Source organism: Prionailurus bengalensis, chromosome E3, assembly GCF_016509475.1.
Source record: "Prionailurus bengalensis isolate Pbe53 chromosome E3, Fcat_Pben_1.1_paternal_pri, whole genome shotgun sequence".
Lineage (NCBI taxonomy): Eukaryota > Metazoa > Chordata > Mammalia > Carnivora > Felidae > Prionailurus > Prionailurus bengalensis.
In genome coordinates this window covers 38,030,276-38,044,927 of record NC_057357.1, presented here as the reverse complement: position 1 = coordinate 38,044,927, position 14,652 = coordinate 38,030,276, and the positions used below count along the sequence as shown (strand labels likewise).

General features: G+C 50.5%; 1 protein-coding gene across 2 annotated transcripts in view; it reads left to right on the top strand.

Moving 5' to 3' along the window:
* The window catches only part of DNAJA3 (DnaJ heat shock protein family (Hsp40) member A3), a 29,274-nt gene extending 15,201 nt beyond the window's left edge, over nucleotides 1-14,073 (top strand). The window contains exons 6-12 of one of the 2 annotated variants that reach the window (XM_043560686.1): nucleotides 320-467; nucleotides 1,513-1,577; nucleotides 3,527-3,655; nucleotides 4,192-4,307; nucleotides 5,563-5,660; nucleotides 12,081-12,197; nucleotides 12,850-14,073. In XM_043560686.1, the coding sequence (XP_043416621.1) occupies nucleotides 320-467; nucleotides 1,513-1,577; nucleotides 3,527-3,655; nucleotides 4,192-4,307; nucleotides 5,563-5,660; nucleotides 12,081-12,184 (660 nt within the window). In that variant the 3' untranslated portion in view covers nucleotides 12,185-12,197; nucleotides 12,850-14,073. The remainder of the gene's footprint in view (nucleotides 1-319; nucleotides 468-1,512; nucleotides 1,578-3,526; nucleotides 3,656-4,191; nucleotides 4,308-5,562; nucleotides 5,661-12,080; nucleotides 12,198-12,849) is intronic. The other variant, XM_043560687.1, reaches the window with a different exon arrangement.
* The last annotated feature ends 579 nt before the right edge of the window (nucleotides 14,074-14,652 follow it).

Genomic DNA, 14,652 nt, shown 5'->3' with positions numbered 1-14,652 from the left:
GCCACCCAGGCTGCGAGGGACGTACGCTGTTGCACGAGTGTGGTCTGTAGGGCACAGCCCCACAGATGTACACACAGTTCTCATAGCTGCCAGAGTGTTTTCCACAAGTCTGTGACTGCATCATCTTGCATGACGTCTGCATCCTTTGGGAGAAAGGTCTGGGTCCCTGTGTTCTTAGGCAGTATGTTTTAGTGCGTGTTCACACAGAACACGAGTCTTTGATGAAACATTTCTCTGCCGTGCATTGTGTTCCCAGAGGCTTGGCCATTAGAGTTTACCTGTGTACTTAAGGGTTCCGTCTTTTTCGTCTCTTTATCAGGAAACCATAAACACAGGCCCCTTTGTGATGCGCTCCACGTGTCGGAGGTGTGGTGGCCGAGGCTCCATCATCACAACTCCCTGCGTCATATGCAGAGGAGCCGGACAGGCCAAGCAGAAGAAGAAAGTGGTGATCCCTGTGCCTGCCGGTGGGTCCTGGGCTCCTCCACGTACCGGGGCTGGGACAGCTGGGGCCTTTGTTTCCCTGTGATTGGGCTGTTGTAAAAGCTGTGGTGAAGGATCTGGAGCCCGGATTGGAGGGGGAACTGGAATCTCCTTGCGTTTTCCTCTCTGTACTAGTTGTCCTTCAAATCTACCCTTGCATGCCGCGTGGGCAGAAGGTACCTGACACACCCGCTCTACTCCCCTGTGGAGCTCCTCTACCTTCGTTCAACGAGGCCGGCATTGTCACTGTGGCCAGCCCTGTCTGCACCACTACCCCTTCCTCCTAGCCCCCAGGGGCCGCCTGTGACTGCTCTCGCCAGCTGGGTCTTGTTCCCAGGATGGACTTTGTGCAGGGCAGTCTGATCGTGTCACTTGTCCTGAAGCCTGTGCAGTGACTCCTGGGGTGAGAAATGCTACCTGTCTCCGCCCCTTCTGGCCTCTGCAGCCTCTCCTCTTGTTGCCTGCCCTGCGGCCTTCCTGATGTTCACGCCAGCTCTTCGAACGGGCCATAATGCCTCTAGACAGAGCCTTGCCATATGTCACTCCCTGTGTCTGAAGCTCACTTTCCACCTTCTTTTCTCAGCGGGTTAACTCTTCTCCCAGAGCTGCTAGCTTGAGTGTTGCCTCCCTAGAGCAGCTTCTGGAACTCTCCCTGTTCCTTAGATGTCCTTTGTCCTTGCTTCTACGAACACATTTCTGTTTGTAATGATGCACTTGTTAGTGTTGTTATTTGGGTGATAGCTGTCTCCCCTACTAAATTCTAAACTCACCGACATGCTACACAGACCTGGTAGGAGCAGGTGTCCAGGGAACTTGTATAAACGAACAGAAGGCGCTCTTGTTTGGGTATCACTTGCTGTACTTGCTCCTTTGAGAAGTTACACCCATTGGAGGTACTGTGGATAGTTGTGTTGTTCCTCATTAATAGGAACGGGTAAGGAAGTCAGTGGTTTGTAAATGGATTTAGGGCAGGAAACTCCATGGGAGGTCCCCAAATAAATGTTCCCTTTTGAACTTTTGTTCTTACAGGAGTCGAAGATGGCCAGACGGTGCGGATGCCTGTCGGAAAAAGAGAAATTTTCATCACATTCAGGGTGGGTGCTCTGCTCGCACAGCTTCTTGGGCCCTTGCCCTCTTGCAGGGAGGTGGGCGCTCATGGGGGCGTGTCTAAGGGAAACAGTGGCCACCTCGGTGGGGTTATGAAGCATGTATCATGTCAAGCCTTTGTGCTACGTTTGGACAGAACAGTTTCCTCAAGATTTTTGTAAGTTGGAAAACATAGGACACATAAAAATATAGAATGCATCTCTTTGTGATTTTTTAAAAAATTTACTTGTTTTGAGAGAGACAGAGACCACGCAAGTGGGAGAGGGGCAGAGAGACAGGGAGAGAGAATCCCAAGCAGGCTTTGCACTGCCAGCACAGGGCGCCTGATGCGGGGCTTGATCCCACGAAGCCATGAGATCATGACTTGAGCCAAAACCAAGAGTTGGATGCTCAACTGACTGAGCCACCCAGACCCCCCCTCCTTGTGATTTTAAATTTATGTATCAAATTGTTCGTGGGGGTGGTAAGGGCCAAAGGTGCAGTTTTACCTACTGTGTGCAGAGACAGACCTGGTTTCTGAGACAGGAGATGGTAAAGGAGATACAGTTCTTGTCCCCACATTTCTGCCGGGTGCCCCAGGAAAGCCATGTGAGCGCAGCAGGGGAAGGCACGGGCTGTGTGCAAGATACCCTCACTCATAATAGCAAGACACTGACGACAGTCTGCTGCCCTCGGACAAGAGAGTGAATGAGAGAACCGTGCTGTGGCCAGAGTGCCTCAGAGCAGCCACGGGAAGAAACCAGAGCCATACGTTCAGCACAACTGAGACTTCTCAGTTACTTTGAGGGAAAGAAAGCAGATTACGAGTGGATGCAGGGAGGGAGACTGTGTATAAACACTTTTAAAGCACGTGAGAGGGTGCTACGTATTATTTGGGGACACATACATATGTGGGAATGAGAACTGCTACATTCAGCATGGGGCCACTCTGGAGGGGGAGGAGCCAGGGGCTTCACTGCTTCGCGATGTTTTATTACCTCCACTGGGTTGTGGGCGTTCTGCGTGTGTGATGTAATTTACTTTGCCTGTTCAAAAAATTTTTTCTTAGTGTTTTATTTATTTTTGAGAGAGAGACAGAATACCAGTGGGGGAGGGGCAGAGAGAGGATGTGTCCATCGTGAGACACAGAATCCCAGGCAGGCTCCAGGCTCTGAGCTGTCAGCACAGAGCCCGACACGGGTCTCGAACCCACGAACTGCAAGATCATGACCTGAGCTAAAGTCTGACGCTTAACCTACTGAGCCATCTAGGCGCCCCTACTTTTCCTGTTCATGCGTGTGTGAAATATTTTGTAATTTAAAACACAGATAAAAATACTGTAAAGCGTGAAGTGCTAGACGAGGAATCAAAGACAAAGGCAGCCAGCTGTCAGTCAGGCTCTCCAGTGGGCTTGGTGGGGGTTTCAGACCCTGCTCCCACCTGATAATAGACAAGAACAGAGAGAGGGGAAATCAATGCGAGGCAAGAAGTGTCTTTGAGGCCCCAAAAGTAGTGCTTGTGCCTCAGAATCATTCCACTGCTGCCTGTCTTGAAGGTGGTTTGTACCAGATGACTGTTTGGAAAATAAACTGTGCCTTTGTAGATGTACTAATCTCTGTTTCCTTATACCTGCCAGTGGAGTAAGCTTTTTTTTTTTTTTTTTTAATGTTTAATAAGCCAATTTTACTTTTTTTAATTTGCCCCATTGGGACGGCTTGATCTGAGACCGACACTCTTGTGTCGCTATGTAGAAATGAATCTGACCTGTAACTCCCGGAGCCTGGGGTCATGTTCTGCTTTGGCGAAAGTACATCCTCTCCCTTGATATTATGCTCTTCAGCAAAGAAGCGGCATAGCGCACGCCAGACCCTGTGCCCAGGCTGCTGAGATGGGCTGTTGTCCAGTCTCGAGAAGGACTTCTGCACGCATAACCACATCTCTCCTGCTTGGACCGTAGGTGCAGAAAAGCCCCGTGTTCCGGAGGGACGGTGCAGACATCCACTCCGACCTCTTTATTTCCATAGCTCAGGCTCTTCTTGGGGGGACAGCCAGAGCGCAAGGCCTGTACGAGACAATTAACGTGACGGTAAGAGGCCGAGAACGTGTTTGCCACTCTTGTCCTTCGTTGCTATTTTTTTTTTTTTTTTCCTCTGTGAACCGGCTGAGAAGTGGCTAGAACCTGTGGCCGAGCAGCCTGTTGGAGACTCAGTGATGGGGTCTGGGGGAAGTAGAGGAATGTTAGGCCATTCCTTGGGTGTGAATCACAGACTGTAGACCCTGATGAAGGAATCACCAGTGAAGGCAGGTCCTGGGTCACATCCACGCCTCTGCTGGCACCAGGGAGCAGCCCCAGCACTGTGCCCCTGTGTTGGCTTTGCCCCCTCCCAGGTCACACTCTCTGTGCTCCCTCACTCCTGCTGTGGGCTCAGCTTCCCGAACTGCCTGCCCCCACATGCTTGTTTTGGGCTCTGCTCCAGGTGGACCCCGGTTTAGCCAGCTTCCATGTGGATGTCTGGAAACCTGAATGGGAGTTCTTTCCAAGGAGTGAGTCTTAGTGTAGTGAAATGTTTCCATTTGAGCAACTGTAGACCAAGGAAAACCACAGATTTCTTTGCTTTGTAGATTCCCCCTGGGATTCAGACAGACCAGAAGATTCGGATGAGTGGGAAAGGTATCCCCCGGATTAACAGCTACGGCTATGGAGATCACTACATTCACATCAAGATAAGAGTTCCAAAGTGCGTGCCCACGTAACCATGGTGAGGTCCGCCCAATCTCTGCATTTTCCCCACCCAGCAGGACCCGGTTTTGAGGGCTTTTTACGTGCCAGGCCTTATGCCGAGCCAGACCGCCCGGCCCGTTGTGGGTCCGCTGCCGTAAGCACTGAGGCTTGTGCCAGTTATTTCTACCTTACAGTCAGATGTATCCTGCCCAGGTTCTCCATCTGCAAAGTGGGCATAATAAGGCCACCCTCATTAGTTGCTGGAAAATTGAATAATACCTAAGGAACACTTAGCCATAGCTGCTGTTGTTGGTTTTATCATTACTGCTCTCAGGGCACTGGGGGTCTCGTGGGAGACACAAATTTGTAACTGGATCATAGCACATGATGTCTCCGTTCTTTGGGAGAAAGGTTTGAGTCGAGTGCTGTGGCATCCAGGATAGGCATGGCTCACCCTGTTGGGGAGGGTGAGCGAAATTTCTGGCACTACTTTTTTTTTAATTAAAAGTTTTATTTTGAGAGAGAGAGAGAGAGAATGAGCAGGGGAGTGGCAGAGAGAAGGGGACAGAGGATCTGAAGTGGGCTCGCGCAGACAGCAGGGAGCCCAACGTGGGGCTCGAACCCATGAACCATGAGATTATGACCTGAACGGAAGTCAGACGCTTAATCTACTGAACCACCTAGGTGCCCCCTGGTGCTCCTTTTAATTAGTTAACTTTCTACATACGACACTTATAAGAGCCCCTCCTCCCTCAACTTAAGGTATTTTAAGAGATTTTTGTTTTGTTTTTTGTTTTTTGTTTTGTTTTTATCACGGTGCTTGGGTAGCTCAGTCGGTTAACCATCCAACTCTTGATTTTGACTCACGTCATGATCTCACAGTTCATGAGATCGAGGTCCTCGTCGGGGCTCTTCTCTTTCCCTCTCTCTCTGTCCTTTTGTACATGCATGCACATGTGTGCTCTCTCTCAAACTAAATAAACAAAGAATTAAACATTTTTATTATCAAAGTATAACCGACTTACAGTGTTATATTAGTTTCAGGTGTACAACATAAAGATTCAACAGTTTGATATGTTATGCAGTGCTCACCATGATCAGTGTAATTCAGGTTTTCTTTATTGAAGCTTTGAGGGGGTGGCTCTTAGGTTCGGGGTGTGTGCCTCTGCCTTATTGTGTCCCCACATTTTCCACGTGCTTACGTGGAAACCGGCCCAGCCCATCATTTAAAGGGTTGCCCAGAGGAAACACTCAATTTGTTTGCTCCACAGGAGACTCACAAGCCGGCAGCAGAGCCTGATCCTGAGCTATGCCGAGGACGAGACCGACGTGGAGGGGACGGTGAATGGTGTCACCAATACAAGCACGGGTAAGGTGGCAACACGTGGAAGGCCTCTCAGTCCTTGGAGGGTGCATGGTTCAGAAACACGTTGGGGTCTGCCCTTGCGGGGAGCATGACAGAGGGGCGCTGGGAGCCAGGAACAGCCTCCTGCCGGCCACTCTAACTTGCCCCATGTGTGCAGAGGTCAGAGAGTGTCAGCTCGCCTCCTGCTGGAGGGCAGCTGTGTGTCTACGAGAGCTGTTCTGAGTTCTATCCGTGGTTCTGCCGCTCGCCCTGTGACCTTGGGCACATCCCCACATGAGATTCCTTGTAACAGCTTAAGGAGGAGACAGATTGGAAGGCTTTATGCAATCCTGACCCAGAATGCCTCCCCAAGATTTCAGAGTGTCTTGTAAGTGACAGCTACCAAAGCCGTAAAAAAGCCAGTCGACTGAGCGCAAACCTGCCTGTGCACGGCAGGTCTAACTTTGAGTTCGTCCGGCAGCGAACAAATGCTGCGTTTACCCTGAGCTCGGATGTCAGGCTGTATCTATAGAGTGTTTTTAAATACTAGCTATTTGATACCAAAATGCTGGCAGGCACAGACTGTGTTGATGGCCGCCTCTGCTGCAGCGCCTCTTCCCGTGGGAGGTGGGGGCCCTGCGGAGGAGATGCTGGTCCTCCGCTGGTGGGGACTCGGCCCGGGATGGGGCAAGCTGCGTGGTGAACTGGCCTCAGCTGTACAGGTGTTCCCCCCTTACATCATTCTGCTTGTGTGGGTCCTGGATGCCCCTCCCTTGTCCTCAGAGCCTGAACGGCACTAGGGAGTGTGTGGTCACTCGGGGCAGGCGGTGGATGTCCCCCGTGTCCTCAGAGCCTGAACGGCACTAGAGAGTGTGTGGTCCCTCAGAGCAGGTGATGGCAGCCAGGGGTGGGTTTCCAGGGAGGGAGGGCTGGTCTTGGAGCCTAGGGCTGGAGGTCCCAGCAGCAACTGCCTTTGCATGGACTTGCTGGGCTTCTGTGGAGTCCAGGGGGCCAAGTCGTCTCTGACAAAGCAGCCACCATGAAGCCTGTCGGGAGCCTGACCAAACATGGAAAGGTTTGGTACCAGGATTTCTTACACTCTTGTTACAGCCCTTGTACTGAAAAGTGGAAATAGCCGTTCCACGTAATTGTAGTTGTGCTTCCTGAATTGCAAATGTTCCCAGTCACCTGGCAGGGGAGATTTTCCTCCTCTCCCAACCACGGGAGAACTTGAGGTCGGCCCTGTGAGTCGTGACGCGGGCCTTGTTCACTAGATGAGAACATTGGTGTTTTTGTTAAACTCATTTCTGGTAGTTTAACTTGAGAGTTGATCATACAGTCAGCTTATGAGTATCCTTTGAACCCTCGTGACTTCTGTGGTTCCTTGTCCTCATAGCTAGTTCCCCGCCCTCATTCAGCCTGGATTTATTGGGAACCTCTGGTGTGCCAGACACTTTGTCACTTCTTTCCTTTAAATTTTTATTGACATAGTTTTGTTGAGTATAGTTTAACTTTGATGCATGAATTGAGCGCATTTCTGAAAAGTTGTTGTAAAGTGACGTAGTACGTCAAATTATTTTTTCCCTACTCACTTTCATTGTCATTTCAGAGCTGTGTTCTCATGGGAAATTTGGCTCCCAGACGTAATTTTTTTTTTAATGTTTATTTTAGAGAGAGAGAGAGAGAGGCCGAGTGTAGGTGGGGGAGGAGCAGAGAGAGGAGGAGACACAGAATCTGAAGCAGGCTCTAGGCTCTAAGCCATCAGCACAGAGCCCAACTCACAAACTGCAAGATCATGACCTGAGCCGAAGTCAGACGCTTAACCCACTGAGCCGCCCAGGGGCCCTGGACATAATTTTTTAAATAGCATTTAAGAATCTTAGAATTGGCTTCAAAGAATGCTGCCCAGACATGGTTAAATTTCATTATACTGTGACGACAGTTATTTTTGCAAAATGCGTGTGAAAATATGACAGTACTTATAATTCTCATTTCCTGACAACCTCACTAACAGTGGGTCATATTTATTTAAGTAGAGTCTGAATCTCTTATTTCAAGCATTTAACAAAACTTAAACTGAAGTTATGTCAGAAACAGTTATGTTCAGGGGCGCCTGGGTGGCTCAGTCGGTTAAGCGGCTGACTTTGGCTCAGGTCATGATCTCGCAGTCCGTGAGTTCGAGCCCCGCATCGGGCTCTGTGCTGACAGCTCGGAGCCTGGAGCCTGTTTCACATTCTGTGTCTCCCTCTCTCTCTGACCCTCCCCCGTTCATGCTCTGTCTCTCTCTGTCTCAAAAATAAATAAACGTTAAAAAAAAATTTTTTTTAATAAAAAAAAAAGAAACAGTTATGTTCAGGTATCATTGCTTCGTGGAATAAAGTGTTACTCAGATCACTTTTTTTTTTTTTTTTTTTTTTTTTTGAGACAGAGACAGACTATGAGCAGGGGAGGGGCAGAGAGAGAGGGAGACACAGAATCTGAAGCAGGCTCCAGGCTCTGAGCTGTCAGCACAGAGCCTGATACAGGGCTCGAACTCACGGACCATGAGATCATGACCTGAGCCAAAGTCGGACGCTCACCGACTGAGCCACCCAGGAGCCCCTCAGATCACTTTTTTAGTAGCCTCCAAGTACACGTGAGTCAGGGAGCCCTCAGAACCTGACAGGAGCTGTCAGGTACAAACTGATTTCTGGGCGTCTATACTTTCATTAGGGAAAAGGGCACCTGAAGGGCATTTGGAGTAGATATAATTACATAGGAAACTGACCCAAAAGGTTTGGGGGATTTAATATCCCTTGCTTATTTTTGGTCCCTAGTACAGCTGGTGAAAACCTTAACAGCTGACCCTTGCTTCTTCCCCATTCTGTGAATCAGAAAGTCCAGAAAGACACCGTGCACTCAGGGACTCTCAGTACTCAGGGCTGAGCATAGAAGACACAGGGAGTCGGCAAAGTCTATTATTGCGAGACTGAGTTAGAAACAGTGTGGCTCAGGGTTTGTGCTTCTGGGTCCTCGTTAACTCTTGGTGACAGTACACATACATTTACCTGGAGATGTAGAAAGCAGTTCCAGAGCTCACTGTCTGGGAATCCCACCTGCCGTTTCTCCTCTCCGACAGAGTTGGCAGCGTTGACCTTCACACAGGGTGCTGGCAGGAGGAAGATGAAGGAAAAGACAAAATTTTAGTAGAACGAGAGGTACTTTGCTGGCTCAGCCTGTGTGTGTAGTCGGCTCAGGGAGTCAGGCTGTGTGTATAGACTTGCACCTCCACCTGCAGGGCGGCCCCGGTCCCCAGAAGTCAGGTCCTGGAGTCCTCTCGGTCTCTGTTTCTTCAAACATACGTTCCTTTAGCATTTGTTACGTGTGCTAAGAGATGACACACAGAGAGACAGAGTCCGTGTCGTCATCCAGCTTATAGATAACGGGAGAAGACAGCAAGCATTGAGCCCCAGATACGTGCTGAACCCTTCTCTTAAGAGAAGCTTGTGCCGATGGAAAAAACATTTTGGCCCAAAAAGGTGGCCCATATTCCTGGGATGATTGTTACTCTTCCCCTGGGATCACAGTATAAACAGCTATCAGGCAGCTCTAACTTGGAATCCCTGCCTAATAAGTTGGCGTGTTTCTTCTTTGAATCCCCCAACACTTTCCATGGCACCTGGCACAGGGCTGGTTCACAGTTCAAATGTTGACTGAGTTTATTTGAATTCGTTTTTTCATGTCGCTGGGAGATACTCTGAGAGATGGGAGTATAAGCTCTTCCCCAGGAGAGAAGAGACCTGTGGCCTCAGGCTGGACCTCTGTGTTGGCTGAGCAGCCCCTCTGGGTGTGGTCACCTTCTGAAGGTGTAGACTAGAAATGGTCATGTAGTGCCCATTCAGCTGGAGTGGGCATTTCCTCTTTATTCTAAAGGCACAAGTGACATGCTGGCTGTATTTAAAGAAGCTTTAGAAGCACAGTGCCTTTGTTTGTATCCTGTCCTGAGACCAGAAGGCATCTGAGTGTCCACGACATCCGTAAGGACACATCCCTCCTCCTGTCCTAGGTTAGAGAAACAGTGTGTATATAGACTTTGTCATCTATGTGTGTAGTTTATTCCTGACATTTGGTTTAGAATTTTAAATTTAGTGCTTATAGCCTTTGATGTCCCTGCCAGTAAACCTTATTCCTGAAGGAGTCCTTTTATCCAGATTTAAAATAGAGATAAGACCTGAGTTCCTGGTGGTAGGGGGTGATCTGGCATGTTTGCATTTTGTTGTTTTATTTTTGTTGTTGTGAATCATTAACCTGTTAACTGGTTGCTTATTCTGGGGCCTTTGGCCACTGTGGCTCACATACGTGTAGCCATGGGGGCATCACCGTTTCCCACCTTCTGGATAATGATGACAGCAGAGTTGCGGGGAGGAGGGTGACGGCAGTCTGAGTTTCTGTGCCCTGTTGTGACTCGTAGTTAACAGCTTGGCAACGGACGAGGCAAGGCCCCACTCTGCCCTTATCATCTGTAAAGACTTGGGCAAATTACTTCAGCTCTCCAGGCCTCAGCTTTACCATCTGTAAGTTGGAAATGATAGCAGCCTGTATTTCATAGGGTTCTTACGTGATTAAATGAGATCACGTAGGTAAAGCATTTGACACAGTACGTGGCACACATTAAAAGCTCCGTCAGCTATAACTCATAGTGATGCATGCGCACGCACAAAGGTCTGCCATTCCCAGAGCAAGGGCACGATAAAATCAGTCTGTACTCTCCTCTCCTGTGTCCAGGGAGGCCCAGGAGTGATGGGAAATTTCTGGTTTGCGGGTTGCTTTGTGTGAGGAGGCTCTTTGTTACTTAAGCCATCACGTCAGAACGGGGGATGTGAGGGACTAAGGGAAGGCACACATGGCCTTGCAACCTGTGGCGGTGGGCACCTCTCACGGGGATCTGCTCTGGTGACTCTGCAGTGCCCGGGGTCCTTTGCTGGGGAACCCTGGGAGTCGGGGATCACTCAGCCACCTTAACTTTGGTGATAGCTCACACCTTGGTTAGCACATCCTTGTTTGGGGCTATTGCTCTCTCTGAAGACGTTTCTGAGCTCTGAGAGCATGCCAGGTCCATGAGACTGCCCAGGGTGCTGTACCCAGGGGCGACTCCACCCACCCCTGCTTGGAGCCTGGTGCCCAGAGCTTTGGGCCTCTTACTGATGAAGGCATCTTTTTTCTTTTTTCAATTAAAAAAAAAAAAAAAGTTTATTTATTTTTGAGAGAGAGTGCGAGGGGGAGAGGAGCAGAGAGAGAGGGAGACACACAATCCCAAGCAGGTTCTAGGCTCTGAGCTGTCAGCACAGAGCCCGATGTGGGGCTTGAATCCACAAACCGTGAGATCATGACTTGAGCTGAAGTTGGACGCTTAACTGACTGAGCCACCCAGGCGCCCCTCACTAATGATGGCATTTTAGACTGAGATCTTGGGAACCGTGATCCTTTTTTACTGCGCTATGCACTGTACTTGGCATATACAACCTAGCATGTTAGAATCGTGCCCTGTGCTGAGTACAGGAGCTCATGGCAGAAGCTTGTCCTGCCTGCCTAGTGGTTGGCAGATCTTGAAAAGGACAGATTTATGCAGCAGAGTTGATCTCCATAATCTCAGCTTGGGCCCTGAAAAAATGGCCAAGTAGCTTCCCTGTTTCTAGGGCATGTAGGGTCACATGCCCTTGACAGGGAGTTTGCCCAGGGATGCATAGGGTGCCCAACTGCTGTTGTTACAGGGAAGAAGTGTACGTGTCGTGGGATTCCACAAGGCAGCGAGTCCCTTCCCTGGGTGTCCCAGAGACCCCAGGTGCACACGTACGGAGCGTGGAAGCTGGTCATTTGGTCTTGGTACGTGTTCTTCACCTGCTTGAAGTCAGTGACTTGGTTGTTAGGAGCTTGGGCTCTGGCCCTCGCTGCTTGTGTTTGAACTCCATTCTCCCCACCACCTACCGGCTCTGAGACCTTGGGCAAACTATCTAATATAACTCTCTCTGTGCTTTTGTGGTTTCTGTTGTTGTTGTTTTGTTTTTTAATGTGTGAAATTTGTGTGTAAAGGATTGAGTGAGCTACTGTGGGATCTGTGTGGCCTGACCTGGAAGGCATGTGGCACTTGGCAGTTGTTACAGTTGTTCAGGTGGAGTTAGCTGGTCACTGTCCTTCTCTCTGTCTTGTTTCCCTGTTGTGGGTCAGTGACTCGAGGAGCAGTCGGGATACACTAAATAAAGCACTGAGCGGCCCTTCTGCTTCAGTCATCTAACAGGCGAGGCCACATTAGCTGACCTGGGAGCCACTCCCTCCCCTCTCGGGGTGGTGCTTGTTGGCTTCTTGAGTGGCAAGCCCCTGGGTGGCCAGTGTGGGTAGGCGGGGCCAGGGATGGGACTCCTGGAGGTGGCTCCCTTGACCCCAGTTCTTTCTGCTGTTTGTGCCCAGGTGGCAGGACCATGGATAGCTCCGCAGGAGGCAAGGCTAGGCCTGAGGCTGGGGAGGACAAGGAGGGATTCCTTTCCAAACTTAAGAAAATGTTTACCTCCTGATATCCCAGCCGAGGTAGGAAAACCCCGAGGTTTCTTCCCCCTTTGTTTCCCTCTGTGAACTAACCCTGTTTTCCTTCACCTTAACCAATATCATACCCCGTCTCCCTGCTCCCAGGCTTGGAAGGGTTGCCAGTGTAAGTGTGGCGTATCTGGCTCCACTCAGAGCCAGGCCTCCCGGCCCGTGGAGAGGCCTGAATCAGGGCAGGGTGGTGGCGTTGGCCGGCGGTGCTGGGTGGAACCAGCCTGCAGCGGCCGGCCTTCTGCCATGTCCACTTCTGCAGAGGTTGCACGGGGGGCTGCCTCACAGTCCTCCTTCCGCCAGCTTCCAGGGGGGCCGCGTACCACACTGGTGGGAACCAGGCTGCCCACAGTCACAGAGGGCGAGTCACAGCAGAGCCAGGCCTAGAACTCAGACCCCCCTCCCCCCCAACCTCCTGTGGAGTCATGTTCCCTGCCTGGGAGCCGCAGGGCCGTGTAAACCTCAGGGGGCTGCCACAAGTCGTGCTCGCTCACTGTGGTGTCTCGGGACTCACTCTTCTCTTGTTCTGGTCCCTGGTGCCTGGGACTCCTCATGCAGGTCCTTCCCAGGGATGACAGAAGCTCACCCGCAGGGCGTCTTCTTCCTGCAGTGCTAGTGAACTGTGACCATTTGTGTCTTGGCTCAGGAAAACGGTCCACTGGGAACTAGGCCGGGAGCAGCAGCCCCTCCGTGTGGCCAGGGCCCTGGAAGGATTCCGGAACAGCAACACTGTGCCCTTGCCTGCAGAGGCCCTGGACCACCTTGGCGACAGCAAAACCATGTGACAACACACCTCTCCACGGACTAGTCATAGGGGACAGCCCCTGGGCAGTAGGGCGTGGCACCCATAAGGGATGGTGGAAGTTTCCCGTCCATGGGTAGGTAACTTGGCCTCTTCTAGCTCAGGCAGAGTAAAACAACTGGACATTTCTTGCAGAGCTAAAACTCTAATTTGGAATCAAAAGTGGTGGAGATATTAGTTAAAGAATTAAAGGCCATGCTTACAGCTTAAAAATGAAGCCTTAAGCTGCACTGAGTCATGAAGTGATTAATTTCCCTCTCAGCAAACCTCCAGGAGCTTCTGGAATGAGTCTTTTCTGCCAGATTGTCTTTTTGAGGAACCTGGAGCTTGCACGCCCCACAGTGTCCTCCACCCCTCAGCCAGGACACCCTGTGCTCTTGTCGGAGTTTATGTCCCAAAGATCCCAAACAGCTGGAACGTAGGCGCCTTGGGGCCTGGGGACGCACCTACCAAGGGGGTCCCCAAAGATGTCATTCCTGACCATATGGGCCGAGATCTTTATCAGGACGGATAATCCTTCCTTCCACCCTGTGTGGGGTGGCTTCTCGTCCCTGACTGTTGAGTTCTTTTGTCCTGGGGCAGGCGTTAAGGGGGACTCTTGCCCTTCTGCTCAACCCCAGATGGTCACAGCTACAGCCCAGGGCCGACTAACAGCCTGTCACCCCGAGGCCTGCCCCTCTGCCTGCCAGTGGCTTGGTTCTCACCACTCACATTGCTGACATTGGTTTTTAGAAGTGTGTGTAAACTACTCAGTGTTGAGAACTGCTGTCGTCTCTATAAATGTTTGTTCAGAAAAGGGAAGCACAGTCTGAGAGGTTGAAGGTTTCACCGTCCAGCCAGAGCAAAACACACTGTCCCCAGTCTCAGCCTGTAGGGTGTGCGGGCTCCCCATGCTTCCAGATCCTCCCACTGGTAAGACAGGCTAATGGAGAAGGCTTACAAATAGTTTCCTTTTTGTTTTCCTTCATAATTTACAAAATAAAGCATCTATTACTGTGATCTAAGAATGTAAAATGATTCTGTATCCATGTAAATAAGATTACTGCAAAAAGTTATTTAAAGCCTAAATTGTGGTCATATTCTTCTTTGAAAGAGTTCAAACTACTTTTCACAGGGGGCTCAGCAGTGGGGTTGCTGATGTTCATCTACACATGGGGGCCATCCCGCGTCACCTCTGGCCTTCCTGGGGCCGCCCCCATCCACTGAGTCACTCCAGCCCAAGAGCACACGCGCCATGATGGCCACATGGTGCTCTGACAAACACTGACCCTCCAAGATCCCAGTGCGGGGGGGGGGGGGGGGGCGCTTTCCATGAGACTATGTTTATTTGATTGAATGTTCTGGAATTCTCGGCGTGTAACTTTCTTTGGGGGCCACGAGAAGATGTGCAGTGTTGGCCTACTTGGGACCCTGCATGTCACTCTCTTCCTCACTAGATTTTTTTTTTCTCCTCCATTATTTTCAGAGGAATGTTGTTGTTGTTGTTTTTTACATTGAAGTTTTTGCTGATTGTAGTTTAACTGGTTTGGGCTCCCAGCAGAGGCTGTCCCACAGAAGCCCTGATGGCTGCACAGCTGCAGTGACCCTGAGCACATAGCTCAGACCCATCCCAGGGTTCCAGGCTGTGCACATGAGGTGTGAGAGCAC